The sequence below is a fragment of the Macaca fascicularis genome, chromosome 20, assembly GCF_037993035.2.
Source record: "Macaca fascicularis isolate 582-1 chromosome 20, T2T-MFA8v1.1".
In the NCBI taxonomy this organism is placed as follows: Eukaryota; Metazoa; Chordata; class Mammalia; order Primates; family Cercopithecidae; genus Macaca; species Macaca fascicularis.
This window is the reverse complement of record NC_088394.1, coordinates 26598519-26615873: the sequence shown is the minus strand read 5'-3', so window position 1 is coordinate 26615873 and position 17355 is coordinate 26598519. Positions and strand designations below refer to the sequence as shown.

The window sequence follows — 17355 nt, the reverse complement described above, 5'->3', positions numbered from 1 at the left end:
GTGTGTGTGTGTGTGTGTGTGTGAAAATAAGTCCTGGTTGTTTAGAGAACCGGAAAACTATACAGAAAAGAAGGAAAAATAAATCTGTAACTTCACAGCCAACAATAGGAACCATTAACATTTTGGTGACATTTTGGGGAGATGTAAAAATAAAAGTGAGTCAGATTTGATTTGTTGTGGTCGCAGGATTGTAGTTGAATTATGTCAGTTTCAAATAGGATGTTTTGCAGCACTCAACCATAATAACCTATATGGACAAGATGGCAAGGTTCTGCTAAGCAATAACAATGTGTGATATTGCTATTTTAGCGGGATATTGTCCAGATGATACAGCAAACTAGTTAAATGTGCACATTCCCTTCTGAGGACCAGGGAGGCTGGGGGAGTGAGTAGGTTATCTCTGACTTCTTCATCCTTGCCATTGGGGTGGCTAATTACCTGGCATAGGAATGAGGGACAGAAAAGTTTCAGCACTCTGCAGAGGTCTCAGCCCACACCGCACAAACTCATGCCCTTTTTTATGGGAGGGGCAGAAGCCAGGATAAGAAAAGTTCAAGCTGGTGCAGGGCCTGGGAAGAGCGGCCCTTGGCTGAGGAAGCCCTGAGCCCCTTAGTACCTGGCCAGCAGCTCTCTGGGGTGGAGGTAGGCAGCAATGAGGGATAGTGGGGAGGGGAGGTGCATCCTCCAAAAGCGGGGAGAATTATTACATGTAAATGTTAAAGTTTACAGTGCACATGGGTTGGCCTAAAGAAAGTGCTTGATGCATGTGTGTAGACTCTTTATTGACTGTGGATCTCCAGGGGTGAAAATCATCATTGCTGCATCTCTGTCAAATGTCCGCCTCCCGGATTCAAGCCATTCTCCTGCCTCAGCCTCCCGAGTAGCTGGGACTGCAGGCACCTGCCACCATACCCGGCTAATTTTTGTATTTTTAGTAGAGACGGGGTTTTGCCATGTTGGCCAGGCTGGTCTCGAACTCCTGACCTCAAGTGATCTACCCACCTTGGCCTCCCAAAGTGCTGGGATTGCAGGCGTGAGCCACCGTGCCCAGCTACATATAACTCTTGACTCCCCAAAAACTTAACTACTGATAGTCTACTGTTGATCAGAAACCTTACCAATAATATAAAGTTAATTAACACATGTTTTGTTCCATGTGTTATACTGTTCTTGTATTATTGCAATAAAGTAAACTAGAGAAAAAATGTTATTTAGAAACTACATTTACAATACTGTACCGTATTTATTGATACCATAAGTTTACATTGTCCATTAACAAGACAAATTGTCTGAAATGGCGGGCAGCCGCAGCTGCAGACCTCACTCTACAGCACACGTCAAGCAATTTAACTTTTCCTTGAAGTGTCATGACTTTTTGGGAGCTTCTTGGGAGCATTTCCAGCATCACTAGTGGCCCTTTGTATGGGTCCCATGGTGTCAGTCAAGGTTTATGGTATTGCACTAAACACAAGGAAAAATACGTGAGAACTGCAAGAGATCACCTTTTTTTTTTTTTGAGACGGAGTTTTGCTCTTGTTGCCCAGACTGGAGTGCAATGGCGTGATCTCTGCTCACCATAACCTCTGCCTCCAGGGATCAAGCGATGCGCCACCACGCCCGGCTAATTTTGTGTTTTGAGTAGAGACAGGGTTTCTCCATGTTGGTCAGGCTGCTCTCGAACTCCTGACTTCAGAAGAGATCACTTTTTACTGCAATAAGTAATTTACTAGAGAGGAACTGCTCACACAGAGATGATGAGCATCACATTTTTTTAAGAGAGTCTTGCTCGGTTGCCTAGGCTGGAGTGCAGTGGCACGATCTCGGCTCATTGCAGCCTTCACCTCCTGGGTTCAAGCAATTCTACTGCCTCAGCCTCCCAAGTAGCTGGTACTACAAGCTTGTGCCACCACGCCTGGCTAATTTTAGTAGAGACGGGGTTTCACAATGTTGGTCAGGCTGGTCTCGAACTCCTGACCTCAGGTGATCTGCCCACCTCAGCCGCCCAAAGTGCTGGGATTACAGGCATGAGCCACCGCATCCGGCCTGTCATGGCATTTTTAAGCCAATACTCACAACACTTAAGCTTGCCACAATAGTAACAGGAGGTGGCTACGAAGTTATTAACAGTAGTACACTGTTGTATTACAGTTAATTTTATGCAGGTTTGATTTCATCCCGCATCTTCATGTTTGTTTACATTTCCTCCACTGCAAATGGCACCATGTAGGGTCTGTAAATGGTTGCGTAAGTTTTGATTAGCTTTTTATAATAGATTTGTGTATATTTTATGGTAATGAATGATAAAATAGACTAGTATCCACATATATTATGCATTAATGACATACCTTTTTCTTAATCTTTTCAATATTTCTAATGTTACACAGTTTGTCTGAGTTTTCTCAAACTGTCACAAATCTCCAAAAATTCTAATATATATATTTTCTAATATTTTTTCAATAAATATGAAAAAAAAAACTGCGTATAAGCGGACCCGACCAGTTCAAACCCATGTTATCCAAGAGCCAACTGTACAGTATTAGAGAGAAGCATCTTTTATGAATTCACATTTTAATTGGGTTATACTATCTATTGATTAAGTAACTGTCTCACCAAACTCTTCACTTGTGTATAACCTGTGCTCTGCCAAGAACACAGGGTGGCAGCTGTGGCGTAGGAGAGAGAACACTGGATCAAGTCAAGATCTGTATTTCCATCTTTGCCCCTCACCTGGGCAGTCACTTGATCTCTTTGAACCACCACTGCCTCTTGTATTAAATGGCTGTGACACAGTGCCTCCTATGCAGAGTGGCTCATATGCATTAACCATCTGTTCCTCCATTTATTCTTTCATTCATTGAGAGGCAGTACAGATGGGGAAGTGGGTACAGTCACTGGATCCCATACATGTGTGCTCTCTCTCCCCCTAGGACTGTAAGTCAAGCCAAGCTATTGTCCAGCCGAACTGGCTACAAGATTTCTCCCTGCACCCCTCCCTGAACTCCCCCTAGACTTACACAGTCAAGGGCCCTCAGTGTTTTTAAATAGCTTCCTTTGCTGGCCGTTAGCTTGGAAGCATTGATCATGACATCCGCTTCACAGTAGGAATGAGATGGAAGGTGGCCTCTGCCACGCCAGTGTAGTCAGGAGCAGGAACCGGAGCCTCAGAATCAAGAGTGGCGTCCCAGTGAGTAAGGAGAGGACTGGATTTAGAGAAAGAAGACCTAGGTTTGTGTCTCCAGCCTGAACTTCAGTAAAGCCTGTTAACTTTGTAGAATAACCCCCATCCTTCCTCACCAAGTGATCTGTTTTTTGTTTTTCTTTGAGACGGAGTCTCGCTCTGTCACCCAGGCTGGAATGCAGTGGTGCGATCTTGGCTCACTGCAACCCCCACCTCCCGGATTCAGGCGATTCTCCTGCCTCAGCCTCCCAGGTAGCTGGGATTACAGGTGCCTGCCACCACGTCTGACTAATTTTTGTATTTTTAGTAGAGACGGGGTTTCACCATGTTGGCCAGGCTGGTCTCGAACTCCTGACCTCCAGAGATCTGCCTATCTCAGCCTCCCAAAGTGCTGAGATTTTTGCCCGGCCCCTCACCAAGTGATTTGTAAGAAGATATGTATGATACTTCCTAAACTTAAAAGTATTGTAAAAATGAAAGATGTTTTACAGAGTCATGTCATGCAAGTTTTAGTCCTAGAGTCTAGTCTATACGTTGCCTCTAGAAAGGTGGCCTTAGATATGACAGAACCTCTCACAGCCACAGTCTCTCCACCTGTAGAAGGTAGGAGTTGGGCTGGATGATCTTTGAGACCTAAAAGATTCTGTCATTTATTGTCAAATGATTAAGTCAAGTCTTGCTTTGTCATCTTTAAGAAACAGGCAGTAAATATTGACTTCAGCAACAGGTTTGAAAAAACGAATCGCTCGGTGTTTCTTGCAGGAGGAGCAAATACGACATCCTCATGGAGAAGCTTTCAGGCATGCTGAGCACACGAACTAACTGTATAGAGACGCTGGGAAAGCTGAGGGAAGAACTGGTGAGCCTGGGGTTTCCCATGGGCGGGGCTGGGTGTGATCTGTACCATAGCCGGGAGGTCTTGTCAGGCGTAGATGAATGATTTGCAACCCAACGCCCTATTCTGGATTTGATGCAAATGAGATTTTCCTTTGTTTGTTGTTTTTTTCTTTTCTTTTTTGAGGCAGAGTCTCACTCTGTTGCCCTGGTTGGAGTACGGACTGTGTCCTTCCCGGGTTCAAGCGATTCTCCTGCCTCAGCCTCCTGAGTAGCTGGGATTACAGGTGCCGGCCACCATGCCCTGCTGATTTTTGTATCTTTATTAGAGACAGGGTTTCACCATGTTGGCCAAGCTGGTCTTGAACCCCTGACCTCAAGTGATGCTTATGTCTCAGCTTCCCAAAGTACTGGGATTACAGGAGTGAGCCACCGCGCCCAGCTGTTTTTTAGAATGAGAGAGTCCTTTGTCCTTCATTTAAATTCTTGCCTTTGCCTGACTTCTATTTTTCCCCTGGAGTTTTCTAGGACCTATTATCAAAGTTCAGACGGAATAGGAAAACGTGGCATTTAGGTTTACTTCTGTAATCAAGCTTGTGATCTTGTTCCCAGTGGTTTTGTACTGAAATAGCAGAGTGGCTGTCCTGAGGGGGAGGGGAGAGGATGCAGGGAGGAAGGCAGCTGTTGACCTGCTTTGTCTTTGGGCCCCAGAGCAGAGGCTGTGGTGAAGGGAGCGTGAGAGGGAGAAAGGCGGAGGGGTGCTGCTTCCAATCTGACTAGAAGGTTTCAGTGCAAGTCAGGAAAGAGCCAACGTTAGAGATGGAAGGAAAACAAGATTGCCCTGCGTGTGAAACCAGAACTTAAAACTGAACATTTGAAGTCAAGCTCTTTGGTGACTAGTAATTAGTCCCCTAATGAGTGGTCTTCAGTCTGACCACAGGCACCAGGACAGTCCTTGTTCTTTTCCCGCATTGCTCGGTGGAGTTGTAGTCTCTGATTTCATTGTTCACAGGGAAAGGAGGTATCTTCCGCATTGCTAGATTCGCTGTCTGCCTCAGCCTCTTTAAAGCAGTGGTTACAGTCTGGAGGCTTGTGGGCCAGACTTGGTCTGTTAAAAATCAATTTGACCTAGCATTTTTTAAGAAATTGAGACTTTCCATAAAAATCTAGGTTTCCAATCTGTCTCGAGAACTGAGAAGCCTGGGTCTGCCCTCTCTCCTGACAGCAGTTAGCTGGAACTAGTTGTGCACTGGCTGGGTCCCCTGCAGTCCACCTGCTTTCTGTCACCTCTCAGACACGAGGCAGGGCGGCAGGGCTCTTTGTCATTCCCTGAGCACTGCTGTTTGTGATAGGGGAGAAGTGTTTTGCTTCTGTGTGTCTGAGTTTATCAGAGTAGAAAATCAAAGATAGACGGAGAAGACCTCTCAGGAAACCCTGGCAGAAACTAAGGAACTTCCTACCGGCTTAATAAACAAATAACTGGCCACTGTGTAGATTGATGTTGCTTGTCCAGCCCATGCAGACTCTGGAGATTGAAACCCTCCCTCCTACTAAGTCACTCAGGGGCAGGGAGACAGGGCTAGTCTGGTTTCAGGTCAACCCTGTGGTCTGTGTTAGCAGCAAGCCTTGACTGTTACTGGACAGCCTTTCACTTATTCATTCAACAAATACTTCAGGGAGTGTGTATGCTGAGTTAGAACTGTGTTCCACAATAAGATGGTGAAAGTTAGCCAGGATGACAACAGGTCTCACACTGTCATGGAGCTGTCTAACCAGAAGGGTAGGCGTGTGAACACATACCTGGAAGGATGTAGCTGAGCCAGTAGCGGGAGAGGGGTGCTTTCTTTAGAGAACTAGGGAAGGCCTCATAGAGCTGTGCCAAAAGCAGAGTTGAGCTGGGCTTTTCCCCCACACAGAGGGAAAGTGGCATTTGACGGAAAGGAGAAGAGCTGGTGCAAAGGCATGAGTTGTGGAAGGCCATGCAACATGCTTAGAAGTGGGCAGTAATCCAGAGGGCAGCCGGCACATTGTGTGACTGGATAGGAAGGTAGGGGCCGGATCAGAAAGGACTGGAGTGCTGGCTGAGGAGTGGGGACTTTAGCCTTGAAACTTTAGCCTTATGCACTGCTGCTGGCCGTGTAGAAATGAAGAAGTTCTTAGCCAGGGGTGGTGGTATGCACCAGTCCAGCTACTTGGGAAACTGAGACAAGAGAATCTCTTGAGCCTGGGAGGTGGAGGTTGCAGTCTAGGCAGATGAGCTGGTAGAGGGAAGGGGATGGGAAGAAGGTGGCAAGGTTGTGGCCATGAGGGCTGGAATTGTTTGAGAAACATTTTGGAGCTGGAACTAACAGGACGTGGTGAGTGCCTGCACTGGGATGTAGAGGTGACTTGAAGAAAGAGGATCTCAAGATGAAGCCAGTGCATTTGCTGGAGTGGCTGCTGCTCACCGAGGCAGCGCAAAGGCAGGCTTGTGAGGCAGGGATCACAAATGCTTGCTCACTGCGAGCCCCCACGATGAAGACAGTGCCTGGCCCCCTGTAGATGCTCAGTAAATATTTGCTGAATGAGAGTTGAATAAATAGAGAGGTCAGAAAGAGGAGCAGATTTGGGTGAAGAGGAGGCACAGGACAAATCTGAGTTTTGGACATATTGGGTATGAAGATCTTCTATGACTTTCCCCTGGTGATGTCTAGTCAACAGCTGGAAATTGGGGTCACAGAGAGCTGAGCAGGATTCAGTGAAAATTAGCCTATAGATGAAGCTGAGGCCATGAATATGGATGCTGCCTTTGGGGGAGATTTGGTACGAAGACTCACTGCCTCTTTCTCTTTTTGCTGGCCAGATTGTGTGAGTCGTTGATGGCAGCCCCTCAGAAGGAAAGACTACATCATCCTTCCCCTCTTAGGATGGTCCAGGGCTTAGTGCCATATGTCAAGGGCTGGGATCTGATGGATGAGTTTCCATGGGGTCTTTTTATGGTGCTGGGGGCACGGCTAGATTAACGATAGATGCCATGTACAAGCCAGTGGCTTTGAATGAGCCATATGTGAGTCATCTGTATTGTTTTGATAGCCATATGTTCTGCCACCCAAGGGCTGGAGTGCTGGTTAGCCTGGGGGTAACCACACATATGTGGTGGCAGCAGCCCACAGACATTTGCTCCCTGTCTCTCCCCAGAGTGTAAGAGGAAACCTGTAAGACTCAGCAAACAGCTCTCAGTCACGAATGCCTCCTGCTGTTCGCTCCTTCACTGGCAGCCGTGGTGACCTGCCTTACTCCTCCAGGGACTGCAAAATCACATGGCAGCAGTGCCCAGGAGGGTGATACCCACAAGCAAAATGGACCATGTGTAAAATAAATTTTTGATATAATATAGGTTTAAGAAATTAACTTTCCTCTAACTACCATTAGGGAAAATCAGCACAAAAATGATGATAAATGGCAACTGACCTTCAGTTTCATTGTTGGAGGCTCTGATGGGGGAGCGCAAAGGCTGTGACCCCCTGGAGACGCGTGGGCCCCGCTGAAGAGCAGCTGATCGAGGCTCCTGTTCACTGTTGCTGTGAAGCTACAGTCCTAGCATTGGCTGCCAGATCTTAGCCTTTCAAGAGAAGCCAGAATCTAGGTCTTTTTTTTTTTTTTTTGAGACGGAGTCTCGCTCTGTCACCCAGGCTGGAGTGCAGTGGCCGGATCTCAGCTCACTGCAAGCTCCGCCTCCCGGGTTCACGCCATTCTCCTGCCTCAGCCTCCCGAGTAGCTGGGACTACAGGCGCCTGCCACCTCGCCCGGCTAAGTTTTTGTATTTTTAGTAGAGACGGGGTTTCATTGTGTTACCCAGGATGGTCTCAATCTCCTGACCTCGTGATTCGCCCGTCTCGGCCTCCCAAAGTGCTGGGATTACAGGCTTGAGCCACCGCGCCCGGCGGAATCTAGGTCTTTTTTTATGTGAAATCACTCACTTTTCAATTTTGGCAAGTAAATTACTTTCTTGAAGAAAAACATTGTATCAATTTTAAAAGCAAGGCCTGCACTGGAGGCTGCTGTTGGTCGCCCCTGCAGGGGAGATGTTCCTAGGATCATTTTGGTTTTCAGCCTTGCAAAAATAGGAGTGATGAGATGGAAATACCCATTATTATTCTGTTGTAACTTCACAGACCACATGTAAATTTTTACAATTTTTTTTCTTTTTCTTTTTTTTTTTTTTTTTTAAACAGAGTCTCACTCTGTCACCCAGGCTGGAGTGCAGTGGTACGATCTCGGCCCACTGCAACCTCCACCTCCCAAGTTCAAGCAGTTCTCACCCTCAGCCTCCTGAGTAGCTGGGATTACAGGCACATGCCACCGCACCCAGCTAATGTTTCTATTTTTAGTAGAGACAGGGTTTCGGCATGTTGGCCAGGCTGGTCCAAACTCCTGGCCTTAAGTGATCTGCCCGCCTCGGCCTCCCAAAGCACTGGGATTACAGGTGTCAGCCACTGCAGCCAGCCTATAGCATTTTTTAACCTATTTTTTTCTCCTTTCTTTTTCTCTACTGCCTTTGAGGGACAGGGGTGTGTGTCTGTGTGTGTGTGTTTGTATTAGTAATACGCTTACATGGTTAAAAAATCAAAACAACATGAAAAGGTATCAAATGAAGTCTTCAGTCTCCACGCCTCCACTCCCGCCTGCCTCATTCCCACCCCTGCATACCCTTCCAGGATCTGGCGAAGTGAATCTCTTTCCCCCCTCTAATCAAAAGGTAGAATCGTTTATATCCTGCTCTGGACCTTGTTTTGGTCCCTTGACAAGGTAGCTTGGCAGGCTTTCCTCGTTAGTACCTCAAGATAATCAATTAATTCAGGTCCTGAACTTGTGTTCATTTACATGACTTTCTAGTCATTTCGGACATCTTGCTGTGTCTAATAGTAGCCTTTAAATTGTGTTTTGGCAGGGGCTGTGTGAAAGGACGTTTAAGCGTCTGTACCAGTATATGCTGAACGCTGGCCTAGCCAAGGTGGTGTCTCTTCGCTTGCAAGAGATCCACCCTGAATGCGGACCTTGTAAGACGAAGAAAGGTAACGCAGAGTCTCAGCTTCTGTTCCCTTGGCTGGCTGGCTCTCACTTCTCTCTTCTAAGCTTCAGCCTCTCTCTCCGATCACATTCTGCCTTGCGGCATAACGATTTCACATATTTATTCAACTCTATACCTCAGTGCCTGGCTCAGGACTGTCCGTATAAAAAGTGCCTAGAAAATGTTTGCTGAACAAACTTCCAGCAAACATCTCTGTAGTGTCCTCCAAAATCATACTTTTATGGTGCCAAATAAACAAGTTCATCTTTTCCTCCTAATACTAAGCCACTCTATTCTTTTTTTTTTTTTTTTTTTTTTTGAGGCAGAGTCTCGTTCTTGTCACCCAGGCTGGAATGCAATGGTGCGATCTCTGCTCCCTGCAACTTCTGCCTTCTGACCTCAGGTGATCCACCCACCTTGGCCTCCTAAAGTGCTGGGATTGCAGGTGTGAGCCACCACGCTCAGCCTTTTTTTTTTTGAGACAGGATCTTTCTTTGTTGCTCAGGCTGGAGTGCAGTGGCGTCATCGCGGCTCACTGAAATCTCCGCTTCCTGGGCTCAGACGATACTCCCACCTCAGCCTCATCACACCCGACTAATTTTTGTATTTTTTTGTAGAGACAGAGTCTTGCTGTGTTGCCCAGGCTGGTCTCAAACTCCTGGACTCAAGTGACCACCTGCGTCAGCCCTGCAAAGTGCTGGGATTACAGGCGTGGGCCACCACTCCCAGCCACTTGTCATTCTTTAGCCTGCCTTTGTGAAGTGCCTACTCTGTATTGCATGATCTTGTTATCTAGCCCTGTAAGGTTGGTAGCATTGTCACCATTTTATATGTAAGAAAATTAAAGTGAAGAGATGCTGAGTAACTTACAGAAGGTTAAACAATCAGTACTCAGCAGAGGCAGGATCTGAGCCTTCTAAGAAAGTTAACTTAAGGAACAGACTATGAAACTTTAAAAACCTTCCTTAGGCTGGGCACGGTGGCTCACGCCTATAATCCCAGCTCTTTGGGAGGCTGAGTGGGCGGATCACCTGAGGTCAGGAGTTGGAGACCAGCCTCGCTAACATGGTGAAACCCTGTTTCTGCTAAAAATACAAAAAATTAGCCAGGCATGGTGGCGCATGCCTGTAATCCCAGCTACTCCAGAGGTTGAGACAGGAGAATCGCTTGAACCCGGGAGGTGGAGGTTGCAGTGAGCCGAGATTGCGCCATTGCACTCCAGCCTCCATTATATTTTTTTCCTAGACAGGGTCTGTCTCTGTTGCCCAAGCTGGAGTGCAGTGGCACAACCGTGGCTCACTGTAGCCTTGATCTCCCAGGCTCAAGCTAATCCTCCTGCCTTAGCCTCATGAGTAGCTGAGACTACAGGCACACTTTACCATGCTGGGCTAATTTATTTTTATTTTTAGTAGAGACAAAGTCTTGCTATCATGCCCAGGCTGGTCTTGAACTCCTGGGCTCAAGCGATCTCCTGCCTTGGCCTCTCAAAATGCTGGGATTATAGGCATGAGACACCAAGTCCAGTTATTTTTATCTATTCTTGATTTTTGTCCCATCCTTTTTACTCCTCCTGATTAACCAGAATCATTTTAAAAGCTGCGGGTCAGAGTTCTCAGTAAAAGGTGATAATTGGAATATACACATTTATCTGCACTCCACCCAAATTTCACCATAGTGATGAAAGGGATATAAGAGGAGTAAACCGTCAACTACAAAGAAAACAGGACAGGAAATGACAACAGCTAATTTTTGTATTTTTAGTAGAGACGGGGTTTCACCATTGGCCAGGCTGGTCTTGAATCCCTGACCTCAGGTGATCTGCCCCCCTCAGCCTCCCAAAGTGCTGGGATTACAGGCATGAGCCACTGCACTCATCCCTCAGTATTTGACTTTGAAGTCTAATGGCCTGAATGCCTAAAATACTCAGGGCCTGTGGAGCTAGTAATCATTTTTATTTCCTGTCCCGTGAAGAAAGGTGTTAAGGAAAAGACAGAAGTAATTTATATTTAAAGTAAAGAGAAACTAAGGAGAAACCTCAGTTCCTTAAAGAACCTTTTTTGCTAGACAGGCAACTGTAGAGAAAGGCTTCTCCTGAGCCTAAGGTCCCTGGAAATTTAACCAAACTAACTTGAAACTAACACCTCACACCTGAATGGACTTGAGAGTAAGACAGCCCTGGGTTAGAATTCTCGTTCCGTCACTGTCTGGTAAGGTGACCTTTAGCAAGTGATTTGATCTCTGTATACCTCAGTTTCCTCACCTGAATTATCTAAGGGGTAGTAGTACCCGCTTTCCAGGATATTGTGAGACTTACAGGTGACAGGAGACATAGAGCAGGGCCATAGGCTCATGGCACACAGGCCCGATCTAGCCGTGTGTTTTGTTTGGCTCACAGTGTTTGTTTGTGTTGAATTTGTTGCTGGCATTTAAAAATCAGAAATTTTCACCTAAAAAGTCTGACTGTCAACTTCTCTGTAAAAATGCAATTAGGCAACGTTGAACTTCATTCCTTTATTAGCAGTTGGCTAGGCAGAGGGAACTGCCCCATTTCAGAGGGGCTCACCTTCCCCTCTCACCATGGACACCTGCTTCCCACTGTGTAGCCTGCGGCCTGCTTCACGCTGGGATGTCATTTGCCTGACCGTTGAAAGTAAGTTCATGCATAGGACCCATTGCCCAGTGAGTGGTTTCCATCATCTTGAGGCCTGGGGCTGGGACAAGAGGACTTTACAGAAGAAAGATCAGCATGACTTACAGCGCAGACAGTGGTGGCTTTGGCTCCTTGTGCTGGATTAAGGCAGCAGGCACCAAGATGGTGATGGTCAGGATGTTTAGATTGTCACATGCATGCACAAGGAGCCATTCTGATGGCTGGAGGGAAGTCTTTGCCCACACTGTCGCCCACCTCTCTGCTGCTGCGACTGGAAACCTGGGCTCATGGTGAGTCCTTCCCTCACTTCCATGGCACGCTGTAGCTCAGTTACTCATCTGTGTGAATTCTTTCCAGCTAGCTCCTGAGCTCCTTCAGGGTGGTGACCACACGCTTTTCATGCTTTATGTCCTTTCTAAAGGCTGTGCAGTGTCTGCTTGAAACAGGGTAGGCGCTAAGCAGATGCTGAGCAAATTTAATTTAATTAAGTGCCACTTAAGTTACTTTCCATACGCAGGAGGCAAGAGATGAAGGCAGTTTTCAGGGTTTTTTTGCCTTGAGCTTTGTCTTTCCAGTTTGCAAAATTAACATAAAACCTTCCCTCTAAGGCATTATGGAGGAGACAAAGCTCAAATAATAAATAAAGATGATGTATTATTTCATTTAAATTTACAGATATACCTGGATCTAGTATATAAATTATTTCTAAAACTCCTTAACGAATTTGGATTTAGGCATCTTTCAAATGCATATTTCACTGCACAGAAGGCTTCAGTGATCTGTTTTGCAAAAAGCAAAAAAACTTTGGAAATGTAAACAGCCCCGCTGAACTGATCTGTTTTGCAAATTTGGATTATTTTCTTCAAGTGTTTACCAGTCATCCTGTGTTTATTAAATTGTGCTGAGAAAAGAAAGGGAGAGAAGTAGAAGTGAACTCAGCAGTCTGTCGGAAAATGATCACAGTTGGAAACAACTCACAGAAATTGTGCTCCCTGGGGCTAATGACTGAGGCGGTCAACTGGCTGGTTTTTCCAGGTTGTCACAAGCTCAGCATTGAAAGGACTGTGGGGTGAAGTAGCTGTGAATGAGATGGACTCTCTCCTCAGAGCTGTTGCCCCTGTGACTGTAAAAAAAAAAGTTCAGTAAGATTTCAGGACATGAGATCAGTATACAGAAGTCCATTGTGTTTCTATAGACCTGCCATGCACAATCTGAAAATGAAATTAAGAAAACAATTTTGTTCACGGTAATTTAGGAATAAATTTAACAAAAGAAGTATAAAACATATACTCTGTGAAAACTACAAAATGTTGCTGAAAGTTAAGATTTATGTAAATGGAAAACATCCCAGGTTCCTGGATCCAAAGACTTCACAGTATAACAAATCTACTGATTCCACACAGCCCGTGTGAGAATCCCAACTGACTCCTCCTCAGAAATTAACAGGCTGATTCTAAAATTCACAGGGAATGCAAAGGGACCCAGAGAGCTAAAACAATCCTGAAAAAGAAGAATAAAGTAGAACTCACACTTCCTGCTTTTTAAACTTACTGCAAAGCAATAGTAATGGAGACAGTGTGATACCGGCACAAGGGTAGACAGATAACCGAATAGAACTGAGAGTCCAGAAATAAACCACACATCTATGGTCAAATGATTCTCGGCAAAAGTGCCAAGCCCATTCGATGGGGAAGGTGTGGTCAGTCATGAAAGGCCATGACTGTGTGGTTCCATTTATAGGAAAGTCCATAATGGGGGAATCTGGAAGTAGATAGTGAGTGCTTAGGGCAGGGGTGCGGGGAGAGAGGAGCGAGAAAGGGTTTGAGATGATGAGAATGTTCTAGAATCGACTGGTGATGGATGCAGGGGCCTGTGAATATAGTAAGAAACCATTGACTTGTACAGATTAAATGGATGAATTGTGTGATATGCAAATTATATCTCAACAAAGCTATTAAAATTTTAAAAAGTAAATAATAACCAAGAAACCTAGCAGGGTATAGCAAATTAAAGTATGATAGTTAAAATGGCCAACAGGCACAGTTAAAAAGTTAAAGTAGGATTGATGTATACAAGCTAAGAAAAAAGAAATGAACCATATTAAGAATGATTAAAATGCAACAAATAAATCCAAAAGTTTAAAGGAACTTTGAAACCAAAAAACGAATTAAAAAGAATCAAGATTAGAAAAACAAAAAAGATAAAAGGTGAATATGAACAGAAGAAGAGCAGAAAAAGATTGTCAGAGATGTTAAAAGCCTAGAAAATTGATTATGCTGGAGGGAAAATGGTTAAAACAGTTAAAAAGTGATTAAAGAACACTAGCTTAAAAAATGAATAAGAGAAGTAAAAGAAAGACATGGTAATATGGCAGAAGCTCTGTTGAAAGCAAGAACTTTAAAGAGGGGTAAGAGCCCCAAGGGTGTGAATTTCTGGGCTGAGTAACTTCTGCTGAGTCCTAGACAGTTCTCTGGAAGGGACCCAGGCACCTGGGGAGCGCCCTTTGCCAGGAACTGGCCTCTTCCCTCCTCTTTGCTCTCCCCCAGGAGGGACCAGCCACTCAGTCCTGCAGACAGCAGGAGGCTTTGGCCTCCCTCAGCAGGGAAATGTGTTGTGTTTCTTGGAAGAGCACAGTGGGGACAGGTGGGAGGAGTGTGAGGACTGGGGAAGAGAAGCAGGCTGGAACAGGATGGGTGACTGGCCGTGCGCTGAGGGAGGGGCCCTAAGATTTTCTTGTAAGACCTCTCTAAGGTGTAGTTGGCTGATGCCTTTGCAGGCTGAGAAGGGAATGCTCCCTGCGCTAGGAAGAGTTGAAGGCAGGTGCCAGAACTTGTGAGCAGGGGAAATGACCGTACAGGGTGAGGGCCTGGCGGCGGACGGAGGTATCCATGGGGCCAGTGCAGCGACTGGGATGTTTCTCAGTGAGGGATATGGCCTCCTTAAATAGCCCCTGGCTCAGAGCCCTCAAGAGAGGTTCGCTGCTGCTGTTAGCACTGCACAGTTGACACCAGCCCCTCCCATCTATTGATCACACTTTAAGAGCACTGGGGAGGCTGGGCGCTGTGGCTCACACCTGTAATCCCAGCACTTTGGGAGGCCCAGGTGGGCGGATCACTTGAGGTCTGGAGTTCAAGATCAGCCTGGCCAACATGGTGAAACCCCATCTCTACTAATAATACAAAAATTAGTTAGGCATGGTGGCAGGCACCTGTAATCTCAGCTACTTGGGAAGCTGAGGCAGGAGAATCGCTTGAACCTGGGAGGTGGAGGTTACAGTGAGCTGAGATCGCACCTCTATTCTCCAGCCTGGGTGACAGAGCGAAACTCCATCTCAATTAAAAAAAAAAAAAGAGAGCATTGGGGACCTCAAGTCAGCTACCAACTCAGCCCAAGGGTTTGGGGAGGTGACTGACTCAGAAGCTGTACACCAAGAGCGTTTCAAGAGCATTTATATAATTTTCTGAACCCTTGTAAACCCCCATGTGTACTATTGTCAGTACCCTTGTTTCCTCGAACAATTAGTGAGAAAAACCCAAGACCCTGTGGGCTTGTCTAGAGGCACTAAAAAGAGGAAAGAACTGGGCGAGATGCCATATTGTTATCCCATTTTGTGGTCAGTCTTGGAGTGGAGGGAAGTGGAAAAAACATTGAGATGACAGTCCAGGCAAGGCTGGCTGGGCATGGTGGCTCATGCCTGTAATCCCAGCACTTTGGGAGGCCGAGGCAGGCGGATCATTTGAGGTCAGGAGTTGGAGACCAGCTTGGCCAACATGGTGAAACCCCATCTCTACTAAAAATGCAAAAATTAGCCAGGTGTGTTAGTGCACGCCTGTAATCCCAGCTACTTGGGAAGCTGAGGCACGAGAAACGCTTGAACCCAGGAGGTGGAGGTTGTAGTGAGCTGATCATGCCATTGCACTCCAGCCTGGGTGACAGAGTGAGACTCCATGTCAGCAAAACAAAACCAGACCAAACACAAGGTCTCACTCTGTCTCACCCAGGCCAGAGTGCAGTGCTGTGATCATGGCTCACTGCAGCCTTACCCTCGCAGGCTGAGCAATCCTCACCCCTTAGCCTTCCAAGTAGTGGGACTACAGGGGTGTGCCACCACACCAGCTAATTTTTTAAAAAAATTGTTGTTTTGTAGAGATGGGATCTCACTTGTTGTCCATGCTGGTCTCGAACTCTTGGGCTCAAGCGATCCTCCTGTCTTATCCTCTCAAAGTGCTGGGGTTACAGACGTGAGCCACTATGTCCAGCCTTGTTTCTTTCATTCTAGTCCTTCTAACCATACAATCCTGTCAGTACTATTTTCTTTCTTTCTTTCTCTCTCTTTCCTTTCTTTCCTTCTGTCTCTCTCTCTTTTTTCTTTTGTTTTTCTCTTTTCTCTTCCCCTCTTTCTTTTTCTTTATTTCACCGATGAGAAAACAGAGGCACACGTCCCTTGCCTGAGGTCGCAGAGCTGGGCAGTGCTGGTGCAGAGATTTGAATAGAGTGTCGGTTACTTACTCTGCTGCCTCCCATGTGAGACTAGGCTGAACTCAGGAGGAAGTGGAAATCGGGTAGTTGAGTGCCTGGGGCCTGAGCCTGGCTGGGACACTGGCTAAGGGTAAAACCAGTCTAGGACAGCTCCCATGGGCCTGAGGGTCTGTGGATCTGGACTCCCTTTCAGGCCTCCCTCCCTCCAAGCCAGCTTCCTTGTTCACTGCAGAAATAGCTTCCAGTCAGTCCCAAACATCATGCCTACAAAATAAACAAGAAAATATACTATGGTTGGCATAGAAACCTTCCACAGCTACCTTTCTCTGTATCCTCACCTTTATTCCTGCCCTCTCCCCTCCCCTTCCCCAGTAGGCCCCTTTTCCATCTCAGCGCCTTTGCTCATACTCTTCCTTTTGCCTGGAACACCTGTCTTCTTCTGCCTTATCAGACAATTCTTAGTATCCTTTACTGTCCCACCCAAATGCCACCTCCTGTCTCTGCTGTCCCCTGCCTAGCCCCATCCTGCCTCTTTCTCATTTCCAGGCTCTGTGCATGCTTAAAGCAGGGTCCTGAGGGTGTTGTAGCACATTTCCCAGCATGGTTGGCTGGCGCTGCTAGTAGTCAACCAACCACAGAGCATGCGTTGAGTGCCTAATTTGCCTCAAGTGTTACGCTAGGGCCCTTGAATGCATTCATTCATTTAGTCCTTACTACCAGCTTGTTCTAGGCATGCTGTTAGAATTACCCTCATTTTACCCATGAAGAACTTGAGGCTCAGAGACGTAAGGAGCTTCCCCATGGCTGAGCCAGAATTCAAACCCAGGCATGTGAAGCCTGAGCACATTGTCCTTCCTGTGCTGCCCGCCAGCCTCTCTCTCACACACACAACCTTTTGCAGGGGCAGGAAACCTGTCTCTCTCATCTGTTTGTGTTCTGGGCCCAGCACAGAATAAATGCTTGTGGAGTCAAATCGAGTTAAAGGCCCCAAGCACTGTCTGATATTTTCAGCCCAGGTGACTGGGTATGCCACTTGATCCTCCAAAGCTGTGCATTTCCAAGGTTGAACGATCAGAGTTGTAAAAGCAGTAGCAAACATTTACAGAGCACTACCTCCACGCCAGGCGCTGTCCTAAGGTTTCTATGAGGAAGATGCTATTATTA

General features: G+C 46.3%; 1 protein-coding gene across 2 annotated transcripts in view; it reads left to right on the top strand.

The window, feature by feature from the left end:
• GTF3C1 (general transcription factor IIIC subunit 1) overlaps positions 1 to 17355 on the top strand; it is an 86709-nt gene that overhangs the window by 12591 nt on the left and 56763 nt on the right. For both annotated transcript variants that reach the window (XM_015442311.3, XM_005591522.4), the window contains exons 5-6: positions 3941 to 4037; positions 8943 to 9066. In XM_015442311.3, the coding sequence (XP_015297797.3) occupies positions 3941 to 4037; positions 8943 to 9066 (221 nt within the window). The remainder of the gene's footprint in view (positions 1 to 3940; positions 4038 to 8942; positions 9067 to 17355) is intronic.